This window comes from Pisolithus orientalis (genome assembly GCF_024613125.1).
Source record: "Pisolithus orientalis strain OTSU chromosome Unknown F5J12scaffold_37, whole genome shotgun sequence".
Lineage (NCBI taxonomy): Eukaryota > Fungi > Basidiomycota > Agaricomycetes > Boletales > Pisolithaceae > Pisolithus > Pisolithus orientalis.
Window position 1 is genome coordinate 231240 of NW_026260818.1, and position 20417 is coordinate 251656.

General features: G+C 46.8%; 7 protein-coding genes across 7 annotated transcripts; 4 read left to right on the forward strand and 3 right to left on the reverse strand.

The window, feature by feature from the left end:
* Positions 1–2940: 2940 nt before the first annotated feature.
* Positions 2941–4451, forward strand: F5J12DRAFT_958066 (uncharacterized protein; the record flags this gene model as incomplete). The annotated part of the gene is made up of 5 exons (XM_051749898.1): positions 2941–3116; positions 3237–3544; positions 3737–3906; positions 3958–4294; positions 4441–4451. The coding sequence occupies 5 exons, from the start codon at positions 2941–2943 to the stop codon at positions 4449–4451; spliced, it is 1002 nt and encodes a 333-aa protein (XP_051596590.1).
* A 544-nt stretch (positions 4452–4995) lies between these two features.
* On the forward strand, positions 4996–5571 carry F5J12DRAFT_356007 (uncharacterized protein). Its single transcript, XM_051739028.1, has 2 exons — positions 4996–5060; positions 5114–5571. The coding sequence occupies exon 2, from the start codon at positions 5218–5220 to the stop codon at positions 5479–5481; it is 264 nt and encodes an 87-aa protein (XP_051596591.1). The 5' UTR covers positions 4996–5060; positions 5114–5217; the 3' UTR covers positions 5482–5571.
* A 400-nt stretch (positions 5572–5971) lies between these two features.
* F5J12DRAFT_355985 (uncharacterized protein) lies at positions 5972–7961 on the reverse strand. The gene is made up of 18 exons (XM_051739027.1): positions 7929–7961; positions 7645–7873; positions 7569–7597; positions 7495–7520; positions 7402–7445; positions 7341–7350; positions 7268–7285; positions 7190–7215; positions 7115–7140; positions 7025–7065; positions 6947–6971; positions 6878–6889; positions 6813–6828; positions 6721–6760; positions 6557–6666; positions 6449–6508; positions 6257–6390; positions 5972–6200 (listed from the first exon to the last, which is right to left on the reverse strand). Exons 2-18 carry the CDS (start codon positions 7695–7697, stop codon positions 6049–6051), a joined length of 822 nt encoding a protein of 273 aa, XP_051596592.1. The 5' UTR covers positions 7698–7873; positions 7929–7961; the 3' UTR covers positions 5972–6048.
* Positions 7962–8696: 735 nt separating this feature from the next.
* Positions 8697–9594, forward strand: F5J12DRAFT_853808 (uncharacterized protein). The gene is made up of 3 exons (XM_051746614.1): positions 8697–9019; positions 9069–9238; positions 9301–9594. The coding sequence occupies exons 1-3, from the start codon at positions 8751–8753 to the stop codon at positions 9417–9419; spliced, it is 558 nt and encodes a 185-aa protein (XP_051596593.1). The 5' UTR covers positions 8697–8750; the 3' UTR covers positions 9420–9594.
* Positions 9595–11347: 1753 nt separating this feature from the next.
* On the reverse strand, positions 11348–13187 carry F5J12DRAFT_785443 (uncharacterized protein; the record flags this gene model as incomplete). The annotated part of the gene is made up of 14 exons (XM_051743242.1): positions 11348–11556; positions 11636–11690; positions 11742–11769; positions 11932–12001; positions 12069–12132; positions 12163–12200; positions 12255–12266; positions 12395–12479; positions 12543–12585; positions 12713–12748; positions 12774–12817; positions 12942–12951; positions 13022–13058; positions 13142–13187. The coding sequence occupies 14 exons, from the start codon at positions 13185–13187 to the stop codon at positions 11348–11350; spliced, it is 777 nt and encodes a 258-aa protein (XP_051596594.1).
* Positions 13188–15116: 1929 nt separating this feature from the next.
* Positions 15117–15686, forward strand: F5J12DRAFT_705644 (uncharacterized protein; the record flags this gene model as incomplete). The annotated part of the gene is made up of 2 exons (XM_051740562.1): positions 15117–15357; positions 15454–15686. Coding segments are annotated over 2 exons (474 nt in total), but the record flags the coding sequence as incomplete, so codon positions are not given.
* A 1885-nt stretch (positions 15687–17571) lies between these two features.
* F5J12DRAFT_853882 (uncharacterized protein) lies at positions 17572–19273 on the reverse strand. Its single transcript, XM_051746616.1, has 17 exons — positions 19202–19273; positions 18957–19082; positions 18871–18904; positions 18786–18810; positions 18662–18729; positions 18582–18610; positions 18507–18532; positions 18413–18456; positions 18354–18363; positions 18276–18293; positions 18200–18225; positions 18124–18149; positions 18056–18077; positions 17895–17938; positions 17830–17845; positions 17738–17777; positions 17572–17681 (listed from the first exon to the last, which is right to left on the reverse strand). The coding sequence occupies exons 2-14, from the start codon at positions 18976–18978 to the stop codon at positions 17920–17922; spliced, it is 369 nt and encodes a 122-aa protein (XP_051596596.1). The 5' UTR covers positions 18979–19082; positions 19202–19273; the 3' UTR covers positions 17572–17681; positions 17738–17777; positions 17830–17845; positions 17895–17919.
* Positions 19274–20417: the final 1144 nt, after the last annotated feature.

The following is a 20417-nucleotide window of genomic DNA, read 5'->3' on the forward strand; positions in this document are numbered from 1 at the left end:
CCAGTGAGCTTGTCATCATTGTCGTCCATGTTGATGATTGCACCATCGCCGCAACATCCCTAAACGAGATAGAGGAGCTTAAGCACAATGTCAGAAAATACGTTGAGATTACTGACCTTGGGGAACTTCACTGGCTGCTTGGCATTGAAGTAACCAGAAATAGAGACAAACGTACCATCTCCCTGTGCCAATGCCCCTACATCGAGTCCATCATACGACGCTTCAGCTTCGACGAGCTCAAGCCTGTGTCGAACCCAATGGAACCCAGTACCAAACTGCATTCTGGGCAGTCGCCATCAACTGGTGCTGAATTTGCTATGATGTGCCACATACCCTATTGTGAAGCCATAGGATCGCTCATGTATGCCTCCCTTGCCACTCGTCCCGACATCTCATATGCCATAACGACCATCTCACATTTCTCGGGCAACCCTGGAGTTGCTCACTGGGAAGCTGTAAAGAGAATTTATCAGTACCTTCTCGGGACAAAAGGCTTTCAACTCACATACAGGGGATCACCAAGTGCATTGACCGGGTACACAGATGCAGATGGCAGCATGGCAGAAGACTGCAGAGCGGTCTCAGGGTACACTTTTCTAATAGACGGTGGAGCGGTGTCGTGGTCTTCTAAAAGACAGGAAATCATCTCGCTCTCAACAACTGAGAGCAAGTACGTGGCAGCCACACACATGGCCAAGGAGGCCTTGTGGCTTTGGTCGCTCATTGGAGAGCTTTTTCAGCCATTCATCAAGCTGACCACATTGTTTTCTGATAATCAATCAGCCATCACACTCACTAAAGACCATCAGTATCATGCACACACCAACACATCAATATCTGTTTTCACTTCATTCACTGGGTCGTAGAAAACGGCAAAATTCACCTCATATATTGCCCAACCGCAGACATGATCGCTGATACACTAACGAAGGTGCTACTGTCTCCGAAGGTGAAACATTTTGCAGTTGAACTCGGCCTATGCCCGACTTGAGGGGGAGTGTTAGATTTGGCAAGTCGCTCATAGCCTTCGTTCACTAATTGACACTACTTTTCCTTACCATGGGAAACACTTCCCATTTACGGGTCTACAAGACCACTGTACTTAGTTGTTTCGAGCGCTGACAATACAGCACAGTAATTTTTGGTTTATTGTCTCCAAATGTTTCATATGTATAATTAATGGTACAAGCACTCACGCTATGACCATGCTTGTAGTTTCAATACTGGGTTCAACACCCATGTCTCACCCTTTTGTTTCATATAGCATATTTAACTCGTTACTGTAGTAACACCACCTCAAACGTTTGCCACTCATGCACTCAACTGAGGTGGGTATAGTGTCTTGTTCCCATGTTTGTGTACTTCATGCTCACGTCGTTACCTTAGATCTTGCTATAGGTAATGCGAATATAGACATTTGCCACTTGTGCACTTGACTGAGATCTTGCTATAGATTTCTGTGACTTTCTTCAATCAATCTCAGTGAATTTGAATTCCAAGATATTCTTTAACCTCCCCTAAGTCATGGGATTCCCATTTCTTCATAAATTCTTCTTTCTTGGCTTTCAGAAGACACTTGTCTGATCCAAGAAAAAGTTCATTGTTGACATAGATGAGGAAAATGACAATGCCAGCTTTAGATGAATAGATGTAGATGCCAGTGTCCACTTTTGATCATATGTAGTCCATGTGGAGTAGTGACACATGTAGGGCTTTATTCCATGCAAGTGCTGCTTGCTTAAGGCCATAGAGGGCTCTAAGCAGAGTGCCCACAGGAGACACTTGTGAGTGGTTGCCCAAAGCACCAGGTGGCTAATGTGCATCCCAGTAGGATCATCCTTGACAGCCAACTGAGAAGACAGACAAGCATGGAGCAGGAAGCTAACAATGAACACACCCAGGAAGCCCTTTCCAAAAAGGTTGAAGTGCTGAAGAGAGGTTATCAACAGATTGGCAAAATTGAGGATGAAATGGAGGTCAACCAAAGTGGTGTTGCCACTGGCACTAAGCCCATCAAGCCATGTCCTCATCCTTGTCCTCATGCTGTTGGGAGGCAAAGAAATGAGAGTGATGGTGGTATCTATCATGCTTAACCAAGAAAACATGAGGCTGATTTTTTTTGTAGGGATGAATGAGCCACTTACCCCCCTAGCTGATGTGGAAGACAATGCTGGACCTGTAGTGATGAAGGGGAAAGGGACAAAAGCAGCAAAGGCAAAATCACTGTGTGATGTGATAATTGTTGGAGATATATTCTCCCCTGTGTTCTGCTCACTTTGGTGCGATGTTTGGGTGCTTACATAATCACCTTAGAGCGCACATTTTACAGTAGTTTATTCACTGTTCCCTCAGTAGCTTGTTGCACTACTGAGGATACCTACAGCATCCTTCAAAAATAATCTCCACTCACAACAAAGTATCCCCACCATCAACATGTGACAATAGCATCACTGCTAGTACTGGTTTGATGTGTGTCTTACTTCTTAACATGTTCCTCCTAACTGAGGCAACTCTTTTCTTTGCAAACATCCTAACAACTGCCAGCTCTGACAATAAACTGGCTTTATCTAAGCATGTCAAAAATTGGGTGAACATCATTGACACAAGCTCTACATGATCTTTGAGTGCCAGTGCCAGTCCTTGCACATCAGCTGCACCACTTCCATCCACAAGTACCCTCACTACAAGTACTACCGATGTCAAGTTCCATGTATTCAATCTCAGCTCTCCACTGCCAAATGATCCCCAATACAACTATGAGTTCAAATCCCAACTACCAGAAAACTTTGACTTGCTACCTGATCACAAAGATGGCAAAGCTAGCAGGCCAGTGAGACCTCTGGCTTTGGATGTCCCCACTCTTCAAAATGTTATCATTGAGTATCTTTCATGCTGAAACAGTTTTTATTCATGCAATGGTAGTCTCAGTGCACTGCCACAATGGCCAAGGATTGTGAGGTCAATGATCCTGCCACCAGACTCACCAATGTCAAGAGGAAAGTAGCTGAGTTGGAATATGTCTCAACCTGTGATGTTGAGGGCAATGGCATCAATGATAACTGCAGCAATCTAGATGATGCCATCCATGTTTTGGGGCACAAGAATGCTGTGCCAAGGTATGTGCTAACCACCCTTCTCCATGTTCCTTCATCCTTTATTTTCTTTCAGTTGTGCATCACAGTTACAAAGGGCATGCCAAAGAAGATCAAGATACAAGCTTGCAACTCTATGTCCAGCTTATCAGCCACATCTACTAGCAAGAGATCTATCATAGCAAGCAATTCATCAAGTCAAGTGCAGACCATCCCTGTGCAAGTGCATTTCAACAATTCAGATCTCCCCTTGGATCTGCATAAAGATCAGAAGTGGAAGAGGGAAGTTATTCTGACACTAATCCTATGGGCTGGAAACCAAGAGGATGCATTCAACATCACCAAGCAAGATATTTGTGGGGCTCTACAGGAGACCATGCTGGTCATATACCCCATACTCAAGAACATGGCAGGCAGCATTCTTCCCAGCTTGCCCATGGTTTCTGTCAGAAGTCCATTTCATTCTGACTTCATCTGTAGCTGACTGTGTTCACCATAGACATCTCAACACTTGTGTGATTGGAGGCACAGCTTTGCCTCCATGGCCATTGTGTAACTCATAGCTTTCTTCCTCAATCCTCAAGACCCATTGCCTGCTGACACTGCAAAACTATTACTCAATCATTTCACATTCTTATATGAAGACCTTGACATGACTGCTCCTGAGAAGGCCTTCCACTCTGTTTTTGTGCAACAGCTGCTGCTGAGCAGCCATTTGACTGCAACCAAAGGATACATTCAAGTCCCCAGTCTTGACACTTTGTCTTTGGTGAAGCATGGTGTTGTTGGTGCTCTTGGACTTTGTGCTGCTGTGGTAACATTTATTGAGTCATTCTCATAGCTACAGTATTGATTAGTTTTTTAGCTCTCACATGGCTTGAACCTCATTAGATCTGGTGACATCAAGCTCAAGTCCCCCATCAATGTCAAAGATGGTATTGCCAAAGTGGCAATGAGGTTTGTGCAGACCCCCATCAAATACAACATGGCTTCAGGCAAGGATAGCAAGACTGTGTGTGCATTTTCAGACCAGAATTGGGGAGCCCCAATGAGGAAGTTTATTGGGGCTGCCAAAAGAAGATCTATTGCTCAGCTTCAAGCCATTGTAGAGCTCACCCTTGCTTCACTTGCAATAGGGCAAGAAGAACTTGACCCCAAGCTGTTGAGTGATGCAGGATCTGATGACAAGTATGCACTTATCTGTAGGTTTTCATTCCCTACTGCTTATATGATCCACTGAGTCCACAACAGGACCTCTAATACATCTTCCCAATTGCTATCACTAGTTTGTCTATGTTTTTCAATCCCTCAATCTTACCACTGTGTAATTTACTTCACTGCTACTTAGCATGTGCTTAGCAGATATTAATTGCACTTCACTGCTGCTTATCTGCTTGACAGAACAGAACTAACATTATTTCAAGTAAGAAACTAATAAGCTAAGCATGCATTAAGTAAAAAATAAGCAGTGCTAAGTAAGTATCCAGCAGGAGGATCTACTTATCCAAGCAGATGGCTGCTTAGGCAGTTGGTATGATAAGCAAATGTTAAGTAGCTGTCAAGTAAGGATAAGTAAACTCATGATTTGCTGATGCCATGTCCATATCAACGCTCCAACAACGTCGCCTGCCGCCTATGACGTGCAAACAGGAGCGCAACCAGTGACCGTGACCTACCGGGGGGTTCCTTGGTCTAGTATCTGGTGGTTTACCGCCATGGTACCATCCTGCCATCCTCGGACGTCTTTCGGGCGGCACGCGGCACTCCACTTTCAGCTAGCATACAACGGAAGCTCAACTGGGACGCGGTTTACGGTGTCGTCCAGGTCCCACTCGCTTATTTCCGCAACCTTCTCTCGAGAAACTTACGGTCGCAACGATAGATACGTATGTCTTTGTGCGACCGGACAAAACAAGGCATCGCCTCTTGCCTTGAGCTGGTTTCCTTCGTCCGAGCAACACGCCTTGTGTGAGTTTGTGTGCCGTGACCATCGCCAATTCACCCACCACATCACACCCCAGAATTTTAAGTTACTACCCATCTCCTACTGCCGAAGATTTCTTCTCGCTGTAACTCTCTCATTTACTGCTGTACAGGGCAGTCGTCTCTTCTTCAAACTTCAGTAATGTCCTGCTACCTGCTCGGAAGTCTGTTGTTGTATAACCTCACACGTTCTCTATCTCGCAAAATCCAGGGGTCGCTTACGGTTTCTTCCTGCGCTCAGCGATGGAACTCGCCCTCCTCGATTGGCTTCGCGTTCCCCGAGACGTGTTGCGAACACTTGATTATTGAGGGAATTATTTCCATCCTATGCCATCGGGCTTCTCTGTCCATGTTCAAGGCTCCAGCGTTACAAAAGGTGACATGGAACTATCACATTCTCTTGTGACGAACAAACCGAATGGCGAGTGCAGGATGTAACTACTAGAACCGACACTTCGGTGAGGGAAGCATGAACGCCTCGGGGCATCAGGATAGGTTTAAGTGATGAGAAGGTGCATGTGAGCTGTTCACATTGTGCGGTCGAGCAACTCAGAATCTCGATTTCACCTCTGTGAGACACGGTGAATGCAGCAGTCAAGTACAGAAGAGTGCGGGTTTGTGAGTGAAGTTCGAAACTTGAAACACGCAGTAGTCGGCAATATCTGTACTACAGCAGGGCTAACCCGTTCGACTGCCGAGGATCGGCAAGACCCAAACCAGAGCATAAATAGTGAGACCTCATATCCCATGAAAGCCGAACGTCATCTGATTAATTCTAAACCTCATGCGGACGTGATCGCGTTGCATAGAGGACAATAGCCACTGGGGCACACCAGTCTGCCACCCATACAAGGAGATTGATGTAACTACTATTAGTATCAAACCACTCCCCCTCTCCGCAATACTATCGCATTATCAAGTGTCACATCGGCACTAATGCCGATAGCGGTTATCTCGTGCACGTCGAACCGCCTTACTCCACCCTTCGAACCCCCTCTGTCCACGAAAGATTCGCCGGGTCCGCGAAGTGGATGGCACCGACGTGTTCGGCTGACTCGATGCCTGAGCCCAGAGATCGAAGATATTGCCGGGTATTCAGCGATGCTAGAAGCGAGTTGGCATATACTATTCAACAGTAAGATGGTGTTATGTCCACCGCATGCAAGGTATGGAAGACGGACGCTTTCCAATGATGAAGTTTAACCCTATTAACCAGGCATGTTTTTCATTAGCAGTCTGAGGGAAGTGTGAGAGCGACATAAGCATAGTATAATAGGCCACATGTACCATGACCAGCTCTGCAATGGCAACTAGTCTGCAATGAAAGGCTTCAATCAAGTCACGGTTACAAACCACCGAGGGATCAAACTTACAAAGTCAGCAAACACCGGTTAACAGCATAGATGATAAGTGTGTTCAAGAGACGCTTCGTTCTAAACAGGGTTTGTTAGGAATCAACCACTGACGCAGGCTGGAGTTACCCTGGGAATGCAAAGTAAGAGCCACCGTCATACAGAAGTATGCAAAGTGACACCGTAATCAGAGTCTCAGCGAGTACGACGGTAGCTACGGTGGGTGTCACGCCGTAAAACTAGGGATAATGGCTAGTGAGCCGGTACACCAAAGTGCCCGTTAACAAAATCACCTTAATCTGCGTGAGGACACTGATCCTGTTATTTACGAACCTATGCACGGAGATTAGTACTTATGTGAACATGATGGGATAGATTGGAGTACTCCAGAACAACTGTCTCTGCTTCTTGGTTAGAATAAGTCTCTCATAGTGGAAGAAAAACACCAACCCATGCCAAACCCTGTGGAAATACGGTTTAGATATGCGCCGTAAGCGTAGTAATAATAATAAAACTCACCGAAGTGAGCTAGAACTAGTAGCATCTATTGCGGCCACGTCACTCTGCCCATCACGAGCAAACAACAAGTATACTCACAATTGGGGTGGTCACTAACCACTTCACATGAGGGCGACAAACTGAATGCCGATCAATGAAGTCTCGAGAAGTAGGTCAAGTGAAACATACGATAATATATTATGTTTGCAAAGAACCTAGTGGCGTTTGGTTTGTATGTCAACTCCACAACAGAGAGTCACTTACAATTGAGTTATACAAACCATAAATATCTACAATACAATTAAACCTTATCGTAAAAATTATGGGATGGAAGAAACGCACATTCACCAGAAACGACATCTAAGAGAGCGAAACATTCTAAATCAATGCAATGTGGAAACTGTGGTGTGCATACTGTTAATGACCTGGCATATCTCATCACCAGGATGCAACTTTAAAATAGAAGGCACACGAACCAGATATTATACTCCAAACTCGTTGGAACACCATAATTGGTTATCTGCAACGATTGAGTATGACTGTTACAAGAGTAGATGCGCCAGTTTCACCATGTAGTAATACAAGATGTGACACGCTAATTGGCTCTCAGTTATCCATTCACTTGTATGCACCAAATACTCACTGAGCGAGACATGCAGGGTATCGAGAACCCTGAGATCGCGTGAGCAGGTCGTTTGACGGAAGGCGACATAACTCACCACACAGCAGCAACCAGGAATTTTTTGATTGAGGCATCCTCAACATAGTGCATGAAATACACATACGTCTATAACCGGTAAGTAAAGCACGAGGCTGAATATCCCATTTAAAACGCCCCTGGAGAGTCGTTATGCCATATAACCTTGACATAAAATGAGAGGAAGTGTGACAAAATCAGGCAATGCCATGCATACGCAGCGGAGACCAACCCCCCGATGAGGATAGGGCCTATCACGAGCAAATGAGCAGACAAGATTGTGTTTGCACTACAAAATGTCTTCACCAAGCTCGTCCGGGATCCCCATGTCGTTTTGGTAATTTGTCTGAGGGAAACTCGTTGGGGAGCTCGTTAGGGAGCTCGCTAGGGGGTGTAAATAGAGAAGTGATCGAGGGTGGCGAAGGTACTGTACCCAGAGAAGTGAAGTCACGCCCTGCTATTAAAGGGACACAGCCCGGGCTGGTATTATGATCGCGAGAGCTTGCGTGATTTGATCCGATCAGTGATGACTTCTGACAGGACAGGAACGGCAAAGATGTAGACAAAGATACTCAATGTCCACAGCTCATATTTTGTATTATGCCCCATTTATGACCTGCAAGCGGCGAGGGTGCGAAGCACTGTACACGTCCGTGAAGTGTGTGTTATGGGATGAAGAAGCCATTTTATGTTGGGCAAGCTTTGCGGTCGAACCGATTGGGTAAGTATGGGCGGGCTGGCGGTTCAGATCTAGACAGCGCAGGCACCACAGGACCCAACCGGGTATTAGAAAGTGACGCCGACTCCAAAAGTGTCCGTGGAAAATGGAAACTCACCCTCGGTGTTGTAATAGGTACTGAAGTGGTTTCCATCGATTGGCGAAACCAACGCTCCAGCAACTGTCGCCTGTGCACAACGCGCAAATAGAAGGATAGTGCTGACCTGACCCAACCAAGGCCCGCATTCCAACTCACACCAAAGGGTGAATAAGTAATGAAACCCTCCGGTCCACAGTGAATGCATGATAGTCAAGATGTTATGGCACCATGTGCACGTGATCGTGCTCCACAGGGTTACAGCCACCGGAGGCAGAAGCTTGGCGTCACCCAGATGCACTCATAGATTGCAATGAGGCGTCTCGTCATTCTTGATAGCAAGGGCCGAGATTGGAGCGCGGAACCTACACACTACGCTGCCTCTGAGAATTCAGGTCCTCCACCAAAATCACTGTGCACCACTAAGCATGCACACGAGTCGTGTGCTAACTGTCCGATGGCCCCGTTCAGCGGACGGTTTTCAAGTGGGAGCGACGACGAGGTTATTATGATTTGGTGGGGTCTTGATCGCACGCCACTGTCGACTTCGAGACATACAACTCACCTCGGGTCCCAGCTCTGGTGAGACGAAGTATTCAGTTCCAATGAAGTCAACACTGAAGCGTAGAAGCCTACGAAAAGACTACCTGGTCATGAAAGTGTTAAGGCACCCTCACCGACTCACTTCTTCGAATACAAACCGTACATCTAGATGTAATGGATATTACTTGGGCTCCCCGAAGACCGATGTATATCATCCGTTTGGCTCGATTCTAAGAGTATTATTTGGTGCGGCTATACGTTAGATAAGCTATGCTTTTAACTTTCGACTAGCTGACCAACGTCATAATACCCAATTTCAGAGCACATCCGAAAGCTGGACCAACACAATGGCTTCGTTGAGGGCATATGCTTTTACCCTGTTGGAGAGTTCATGGCTACTCAACCGGATGGCAAGTTTGAAAATATGGTGGACGACTGATTGGGATGGGGATGCTCTTCTTTCTGGAAACGAGTAATCTTTGAGAAAACTCCTAATGTCGTTTCGTTTGCAAGTGGAAAACTTCGCATCGCCGTTACAGCGACGTGCTGTTCGAAGACGGACGTCAGACTAGAATGGCAGCATGGTGTCATGGCGGTGAACCGGCAGATACTACACCGAGGAACCCCTCAACAGGTCATGGTCAGTGGCTGCTCTCTACAGTACTTGCACATGCATGTCGCAGGCGGTGTTGTTGGAGTGTCAACACGACCACGTCCAGAGGAGTCTGCATTCAACGTTTTCTGTTCCATGGACAGTGCTGCGCTCAGCCGCCAAGCCTGCCCATCATCTTACGCAATTACACTCCGAATACTAACTTCCAAGTCAGCTTGCATCACCACAAACTATGCCCGATATGAAACAACAACTTCTTCCCACGACATATGGCTTTGAACTTGTAGTCGTTCGCACCCTCTGCTGCTTGCAGTCCGCAAGTAAATGAACCCTCGACATTCAGCAATTTTCTGGCTGTGTCTAAGGCTTCCCGAGGACGATATATACGTTGTGCCTTCCTCCGAGGCCTAGGAAGAGCTGTACTGAGGCATCTCGATGATTTAGTCACCTCAGGAGTGAAATATGTCAGTGCTAGAGGCCATGCAAGTTCTCCCAATCATACTGACACAGCCTTCAACCTCTAAAATGTAGGGTAGGGTTGGTCCACTATGTACGTCAGATTGATATGCCCTCTCAGAGTCTCCACGCACGATCACTTCTCGAGTCCAATCCCCCAGCAAGTTCGAGTTCCATAATATCAGTTACCCAAACGACGTGGATATTCCCCATCAGGTTCGGTGAAGACCCTTTGTAAGCAAACGCGGTCATGTCATGTCTGTTCATTCTACCCTGGTTCCTTATTGGGAGTTTGATTTCCGCCGTGTATGTGTATTACATGCACTATGCTGAGGATGTGTCTACGAAGTTCCTTGTTGCTGTCATATGATAAGTTAGATAGACTACCTTGGGCTTCCGACCAAATCTGCTCACAAAAAGTGAGGTTTCTTGACACCCTACATGACACGTTCTGGTGAGTATTTGGCATATATAAGTGAATGCATGGCTCATGGTCGATTAGTTTGTGTTACTACCTGGTAAGGTTGTCAAGTCTATTCTTTGTGATCGTCATGCTCAATCATTCCAGATAACCGATTATGGCCTTCCGATGAGTTTGGAGCGTATTCTTTGGTTCGTATAGTGTCCATCTCAAAGTTGCTTCCCACTGATGAGATATGGCAGGCCATTCCCAGTATCATACCCCATTTTCTACATAGCACTGATTAGGCGTCGGTTCTGGTGATTGTGCACTCGTTTCATCTTGAACCATTTATCACCATATTTAGCTATATTCCAGTTACTTGTGATTATTGCAGTCCGACTTTAGGTGACTCTCTTCTGTGGGTTGACACCAGTAACCTGAATGCTACTAGCTTCTTCGTACATAAGATATACTGCTGCATGTCGCATTCAGCCTGAATGTCAGAATTTTGTTGATAGGACCCAATAATCACGCCTTGGCTTGATACAATTAGAAGGTATGAAATGATCCTCGCGTCAAACAACAATTCCTTTATAGTTGCGCGTTTGTTCATGCTGCCGATCATCATAGTCGGATTGCACATATTAATAAGCGTATTCCATGCTGTTGTGGGCCAGCGACCGCAAAGAAACTGTCACCGAAGCTCTTTCTCGGACCAAAACTGGATTACTGGCTTCTGCAGGGGTGAAACTTACCATAAATTATAACTCTATGGTAGCCTCACAAAGCAAGAGGGGCGGCCTGCAGGTAGGGCATATTTCATGTTAGCATTACACCACTTTAACCAAACGGCAGATCCAGCATAGAGCGACTAGAATTACACCTCCCCCTTTCTTCACAACACTGTAGTCTTATCGAGCGCGGGATCGGTGGTAATGTCGATAACAGCCATCTCGGGTATGTCGCACCATTTTTCTCTGTCCTTAGAACTCTCAATGTCCCGACGAAGCCTCGGCGGATTCGCGAAGTGGACAGCACTGATGCGTAGATCTGATAGGGTACCTGCAGCCTGTGACCGAAGGTGGCCCCAGGAGTTCAATGATGCTAGAAGCGAGTTGGAGTATACTATTCAATAGTCAGCTTGGGTGCTATGTCCACTGCATGTGAGATGCGAGAGACTGACACTTTCCAACAATGAATTCCAACCCCAATGTCCAATTATCCTGGTGGTCAACACTCTGAAGTAAGGGTGAGAACATCACAGTCGTCTTACAATAAGACATGCATACCATGACGAGCTTTGCTATGACGAGTAGTCTACGATGAAAAACCAAGTCACAGTCAGAAACGAAAGAGGTCTGAAACTTACAAAGTCAACAAGCACCGGTTAACAGTATAAAGTGATAAGCGTGTTCAGGAGACGCTTCGTCCTAAAGCATTTTTCGTTGGGAATGAATCAATGATGCGGACTGTAGTCACCTTGGGAATGCAGACCCAGAGCTGCCGTCATAGAAAAATACGCAGAGTGACACCATAATCAGAACATCAGCTAGTGCAGCAGTAGTTAAAGAGGGTGTCGCGGCGCGGAACTAGGATTAATGAGTGAGCCGGTGCACCAATCGCTTTCTCAACAGGACTACCGTAAGCTGCGAAAAGGTACTGGTCCTCTGGCTGACGAACCTATACACGGAGATCAGTATATCTGCGTACACGGTTGGACAGCCTGAGGTACATTAGAACAACTATCTCTGTTCGTTTTGTTGATTAGACTAGGTCGCTCGTGGTCAAAGAAAAGCCCATACCTACACTAAACCCTGTTGAGTGTCATGAGAAATGCTTCGTGAGCGCAGTAAAAGCCTAACCGACATGAACCAGCACTAGTATTATCTATCATGACCTGCCATTTAATGATATTTTTGTCATCACAAGCAAATATACTCACAATTGGGGCGGTCACTAACCACTTTATACAGGGACGACAAACCGGATCTTGTCAAGAAAGTCTCAACGAGCATGTTTAATGGGACCTACGACAATATATTTGTCGTGAAAAGAAGCTAGTACCATTCGGTTTGTGAGCACCAACCCACAACAGATAGCCAATTACCATTGAACTGCAGCAACCACAAACACCTGCATAATCATAGTTAATCTCGTCACAACAGATTTAAGATGAGGGTAACACACATTCACCAGAAGCGCCGTCTAAGCGGGGAAGAGGCCCTTGGTCAGTGCATGGTAGAAAATTGGGTATACTTACTGGTAAAGACCTGCCACACTCATCAGAGTGAAGCAACTTTGAAATGGGAAGGTATGCAAACCAGACAGAATAGTTCAAACTTGCGGGAACGCCATAACTGGATATCTGCAACGATTGAGCATGTCAATTACAAGGAGTAGATGCATCGGTTTTACGAAGTAGTAATACAGGACATGGCACACCAATCATCCCTTAGCCGCGCACTCACTTAGAAGCGACAAGCACTCACCGGACAAAACCTGTAAAGTATCGAGGATCCTGACTTTGCATGAACTGATTTGATGGGTATCCCAAGGTAACTTAACTCACCATATGGCAGCAACCAAGAACTTCACGGTCAAGCTATCTTCAGAGTAATGCATGCATTACACATAAGTCTATATAGCCGGTAAGTAGATCCCCGCCCTGAACGTTCCATTTAAAACACACCTGGAGAATAGTTATGCCATAAAACCTTGGTGGAAAATAAGGACATGAGAAATGACAGGTCAAGCAAAGCCGTACATAGTTGAGAGTAAACCCCCGATGAGGACAAAACCTATTGCGAACAAATGAGAAAACAATACCGCATATAATCATGAAAAGTCTGCACCCAGCCCGCCCGGGATGTCCACACTGTTTGCGTAGCTTGTATGAGGTGAAAACATTGGGAAACACGTTACGGGGCGCCGATTGAGAAGTAATCCAAGGTTGTAGGGTGAGTCGAGCTGATAGTGGAGCAACTTAGTCCTGTCTTTAAAGGACGAAGGATGCATTATATAGTACAATCAGGAGAACGCAGCAAAGCCTACAAAGGATCGGCTGTATTGGGCAAGGTATGAAGTCGTAATGCATTGATCCCACCTGATTACCGGGTGCGTGGGGTGTAGTAAGTAAGAAATACAAACCATATAAACAATGGTCTCCAAACATATCCATGAAGCAGAAATTGCTGAATGCCGCCCTTTGGACGGTGAGATGAAGTAACGGATTATATGAATACCAACTCACTCTTGGCGTTGTAACGAATGCTCGCCATGGGTTGTCGATCTCTACACTCGAAATTGCCTGCAAAATGTGCTACAGACCATGATGTGCACACGAAGGCTAGCACTGACTAGCACCACCTGCCACGCACCTACAACCTGCGTGGTTGTTTGACTGTCAAATGCAGCTCTCGACTGGCTCTACTTTTCACACACGTACCCCAGGTTACTAGCAATAGCGCAGGCCAGGGAGAGATGCATTACGCCTTGGAGGCTGGGACCCGATCACCGCTGGTGTCCTCATTTTGTCCGTGAGCGTTACTGATGCTTTATTCTTTGCGTCGGATCTCCTCGTGACCTGAGACAATCAATTGATGAACGTACGTATCGTAACGACTTCCAGTGATTGCAGCATTCTTGTGTCGAGGTTGCAGTGCTGAAGGGGAAACCTCAGCGAAATGATAGAGTGATGCTTCTGCACAGCGAACGTACAAAACAACGGATACTGATGCCTGATGCCGATTCCGCGTTCGAATCACGGCCTCAGTTTGACATTAGATCTTCCGATAATTGTCCGACAAGGACCGGTCTGTGTTTCAAGTGCATCAGTTAGACCAACTTGATCAGTAACGACAGCTCTCTGAATACCTCCGAAATCACCGCTCGTGACCAGGCCCGAATTTGAATCTACTTCCCCACTCCGTGGTCCAAAATGCCTTCTACTATGCTGGCATTGCCGTTCGCGTGTTCATTTGTTCTTGCGACTTCTAGAACACTTGCGCGAACATGAACCATCCCGCCAGACTTTCCGACCAATCCACTCGGTCGATTCCCCATGACTCGCCGGAAAACCGATAGCGATGATTTGGTGTTCCGTTCGCCACATAGAACAGTCAAAGGCTAGTTGCCAGGCAATCGACGAGGCGCATGAGTACTTTATGTAAGGAGTGCTCTAGTAGATAGCGTGTAAGGTTCGGACCGACGTGGTCGGCCGTGCGTCACTTGTTCAATATTCCTTTGACATTTCTTCTACGTGTCTTATCTCTGTTTGACCTAGTTCTTACTCACACCCGTTCGTACTGATATTGCGTGCCTGCTGTCTCTACTATAAAAAGGGCCATGTATCTTATCGTACGGGAATGCTTTTCCTAACTACCTCAAATACAGACCTTGGTGTCCTGGAATTTCGAAGTTCCTTCCGGAAAGCTCCTTTTGTAGTGTCGTCGCAAGCGCTACACTTCGCTGTCGCCACTACATAGCGGTAGTTAGTAAGTTCGGCAAGCAACTCTAACTTCTCATCCATGAATGGAACTGACACTTCGAGGCTAGTCCCTATGTCTACATGATCGCCTTTCACGAATCAACGAATCAACCAGTCTCTTATAACCTTGCAAATCGCCCTCACGAACCATTCAGAGGGAGTGGTGTAGCGAAGGACTTTGGATGAGACTACTACTCTACGGCGAACCATACTAGACCTCACTCCCTTGGGACACCCAGATCATCGCTTGTTTCTCGTCAAACTCGCTGATTGTGTCTATGGGTGGTTCAGAGCGACGGGTGCAAAAGAAGATTTGGACAAAGCCATTGCGGGTGCATTGGATTTCCCTTCACCAGGAAACTCGGAGAGATCGTCAGTTCCCATCAATCTTGCTGATCGCCTTTACGAGATTCATGAGTGTCAGGCAGGAGAGTTCCGGGGTAGATCAGCACTCTGGTGGCCGCTTGTCGACTCAGCGGATAACCCAAATCGACGCTCCTGTGTGATTCGCAAAGCTACGGCGGGTCTCGATGAAGTCATTACACTCTGGCGAGTTGCTTTAGAACTCACGCCATCAGATCACCGGGAGCGACCCTCAACTCTTGTCAATATTTCTGATCGCCTTAAAGAATGGTTCCGGAAATTGGGTTTTGTAGTAGACTTGGCAGATTCCATCAACCTTCGGCGAGCCGCATCAGAACTCGCTCTACCGAGAAACCATGATCATCCCCCCTCTCGCATTGCTCTTGACGAAGCCACCAAACTTATGCGCGCGGCACTGATCTTCTTCCCTTACAGGGCATGCAGACTGCATCGACTCACTCAGAAACAGTTCATTGCGACCGATGTACACGCTTACTGGTGTCTTTTGGGTCGAGGCGCGCAGATATCACCATTTGAGGGTAGCCACCAGTACGGTATGCTACTCCTGTCAGTTGCTACGTGCGATAACCGTCAACTAACAGCTCAAATCCGCGAAACGCTCACAGCCTTCTTGGGGTATACTACGCTATCTCACAGATGGAGTAAGGGGAGCCACTACTACATGATATCCAACGTATAGTTGTTTATGACATGGAGGCATAGATGGTCTGACAGAGCTTCAAAGAATTTTGCCTTCTTGCTTTTAAACACGGTTTCTTGTGGCTATGAAGCGAGACGTGCTTCATTGATAAGGACGGCAGTGCCGAGTCACAGGAGGCGATTGGATCGATGTTCTTTTGGTATCGTTGAGATATTTCGGTTTTGCACTGGGTCGGGGAAGCATCGTCTTTCCATAGTTGCCTTCCTGCAGCGTCGCGCCTTACCGAACGATGCCTTACCCGCTGTTAGCTTCGAGGGGCCCCGCCATCCAGTGACACCCTTCCTGAGAGTGGACGGAAGCTGTCGATGCCATTTCTGAGATTCCTCATCCGCAGGCTTATATCTCCCTGTATCGTACAGTGGGTTACGCGAAGGGTGTTTGGTCATTCGGTCATTCGAGCTACGTGTGCATCTGGCTCGAGGCGTCTCGAGCTTTCACTATCAGTCGAGCTGAAAGACGGTTCATACGCAAAATTTTCATCTGCTCCCATCCGCAAGATCTCTTCATATACTGGCGGGCGACGACATCTGTACTACATGGGGCCTGTTAAATCAGCTTGAGCAAGTGACTTGCTCAACCGAAGAGAAGTGCATTGAATGGTTCAACCATTCAATGCACTTCTCTTGGTGCGGTTGCCTCATAACGAGTACAAGAAGGTCGCACCCAATTGTACAATCACTGCTTGCGTCGAGGATGCGGATAGCATTGGAAACAATGAACTCCGGACGTTGGAAATTGGGTAGATCCGTCGATCCTTTGTACTGCAAAATTTTCGCAGGGGCGCTCCCTGACCTGCCTTTAGGTTGTCATTGCTTCGAATAGATAGGAGAAAATCCCCTCATTATCCTTACGACAGAAGAGGAGCACCGTGCATGTAAATGGCATTTGATAATGCCTGTTTTATGCTGTGGCGAAAAGACTAGATGACGGACGCAGCATGAAACTACTGGAATTACACCTCTCCCTTACAACATAATGCCAGAGTCTTATCGAGCGCGGGATCAGTGGTAGTATCAATAACAGTCATCTCGGGCTGGCTTGTTCCATTCTTAGAACTCTCAACGTCCCCCACAAGCTTCGGAGGGTTCGCGAAGTGGACAGCACTGATGCGTAAATCTGAAAGTGTACCTGCATCCTGAGATCGAAGGTGTTCCCGGGAGTTCAGTGACGCTAGAAGCGAGTTGGCATATACTATGCAGTAGTGAGCTGGGGTGTGCTAACAGGGCATGGAAGACTGACGTTTTTCAACGACGAACTTGCAACCCTATTGACCAGGTATCCCGGACCTCAACGGTCTGAGGGAACTGAGGGCGACGTAGTCATAACGTAACAAGTCATACGTACCACGGCAAGGTCTGCAAGGGCGACTAGTCTGTGGTCAGGAAGTCTGAATCAAGTCATGGTCACTAGCTAGGGGGATCAAACCTACGAAGTCAACAAACACCGGTTAACAGCATAGATGATAAGCGTGTTCATGAGATGCTTCGTTCCTAAGGTAGAGCTTGTTACCAATGAATCGATTTTTGAGCTGAAATGGGCTGGAGTCATCCTTGGGAATGCAGAGTCAGAGCCACCATCATAGAAAAGTATGCAGAGCGACACTGTAATCAGAACCTCAGTTAGTGCCACGATGGCCAAAGCAGGTGTCCCCCCGGAAAACTAGAAACAAGTAGGACTGTGAGTCATTGCACCGATTTCTCGCTTAATGGATATACCGAGATCTGGGCTAGGACACTAGTCTTGTGCTTGGCTAACCTATGAATGGACATCAGTATTTCTGTGAATACGGTCAGATAGCTTAGGTTACTGCAGAACAACTGTCTCTGCCTGTCGGTTAGAATGGGTCTCTCGTGGTTGAAGCAAAGTACAAACCTATATCAACCCCTGTTGAGTGCTGTTACAAGTGCCTCGTGAGCCTACCAAAGATGCTCACCAATGTGAGCTATCACTAATAGGATCTATTTCAACTGTGTTACTAGATGATATCTTTGGTGCCACAGGCAAATATACTCACAATTGGGGCAGTCACTAACCACTTCACCTGAGGGCGACAGACTGGATACCGTCAAGAAAGTCTCGAGAAATGTTTAGGAGGACCTACGGTGATATACTTGACTCACGAAGAAGCTACCGGCATTCAGTTTATAAGCATCGAAGCCTAACAAATAACCACTTGCCATTGAACTATAGAAATCAAAAACACCTGCAATACAGCTATATCTTACAAATAGTTCTGAGGTGAATGGAACGTACATTCACTAGAATCGACGCCTAAGCAAGAAAAATATCCTAAACTGAGTCAGTGCCTGAGCGAGAATTGGGTACGCATACCGGTAATGACCTGCCATATCTCAGTGCGAAGTGATCCTGAACTACAAAGGTATACGAACCAGATAATATACTCGAAGTTCTCTGGAACACCGTAACTAGTTATCTGGAATGATTGAGTATGGCAGTTAGCAGATGTAGACAGGTCGGTTTCACCAAGTAGTAATACAAGATGTGACACACTAATCCACCATTAACCATTCGTTCATTCATACGTTCCGAAACACTTACTGAACGAGACATGTAGGGTATCGAAGATCCTTATTTCCTGTGAGCGGATTCGACGGGTGTCCCGAATTAACCTAACACACCATATGACAGCAACCAGGAACTTCATGGCCGAGGCATCCTCTGCGTAGTGCATGTAATACACGTAAGTCTATACAACCAGTAAGTCGAGTACTAGGCGAAACATTCTGTTTACATAAAACATACCTGGAGAGTAGTTATGCCATATAACCTTGATGGGAAATAAGGACGTGAGAGGGGGAGACTGTGACAAGGTCAAGCAAAGTCGTACATGGCGGACGCCAACCCCCCGACGAGGGTAGGACCTATGTGAACAAATGAGCAGACGAGTCCGTGTTGAGTCCGAGAGGTTTTCACCGAACCCGCCCGAAATACCCATCTTGTTGCAATAATTTGTAAGTAAGAACTCGTTGAGGAACGCGCTGCGGGAAATGGATGGACAGTGTAAGGGTGTATTGATCTGATTGTGGACCAACCCATGCTCTGTCGTTAAAAGATAAAGAATGAATTGATGATTATCCAAGGGTATCTAAGGGCTGCCCTTGGCCCCCATTACCTCATTAATGTGTGGATGGCTTGGCCCTGATGATCCAAGGACATACCCTTGCACAGTCCGCCATTCCCACCACGCGTTTTAGACACACTGTTCCTATTTGTGGGAGGGCGGCTTAGGATTTCGTTAGTCTAGTGGTGATGTTCTGAATGGCGTGAACCCTTAAAAATGGGTGAGGAGGGGTGGGAGATGGGAGAGCGGGCGCGTGGGTTCTTGGGTGCCTCTACACACGGTCTGCAGTTTGTGTGGACATGTGTGCACAGCAATGTTCATCGTAGAACGTTGCAATTGGTCTAAGTGACTACATTACAGGGTAGCTCAGGCACGAATGTCAGTAGATACCTCGTCAGTACACAAACAGAACGAAGGATGACGTAGGTGGCATAGATAAGGCAAGGTTGTCTCATCGCCAAGAGAGAAGGATGACACTGCGTCTACCTACGGACAGTTATAGTGTCCGCGTCGCAAAATGGACACAATATTGTTCGCGCCACGTGTTACGTAGTAATCAGCTGTGGAAGACAGGAGAGAGGCTGCTGAGTAGCTGGGCGGCTCGGTGTGTGACTTACGTATAGGGCCAGTTGGTCTATAGGACGGCGCAGGCCCGTCCGTGAAAGAGAAAGCTCGCGATGACTCTGGAGACTGAGATCAAAGAACAGATAAAATGGCAACTCACCCCAGCATTTGAAGAAGTGCGAGCCATCGATTGGCGATACCAACGTCCAGCAGCATCGCCTTTGACATGCACTGCGTATGGTGTGCAATAAGGCTTGCACTGACATTATCGGCCTAGGGCCTACGATTCAGCAAAACTCCGACCGAAACCGAAGTATAGCCTTTTGTTCCCCACGTTCCCGTGGTCCATACCACACAAGGAGGGTCACGTTCTTGGTTGAAAAGTGGTTCAACAGGGTGTCTACAGTGATATAAAGGGCCTACCTCACCTATTATCGCACTCCATGTCACATCCTGTCATATCGCGCTGGCGCTAACGCTAGATGTGATATATACCCGGGGTATACAATCCCAAGGTTACTGGAATAAATAATAATGAGAATTTGATTACCGCATTCTCTGCAACGTCGTACATCAACATGCAGACCAAGGACCCAGTGTTAGACCGCGAGCACCTCGGTGCATCGGGATATCTGTAAGTGATTGCCCACGCCGCACCTCGAGCGACAAGGAGACTCAGCTTCCCCTTCGTTCCAGGCACTGGGCGAAAGCGGCAGTCTGTACAGCAGAGTGAGGCCATAGAGTTATGA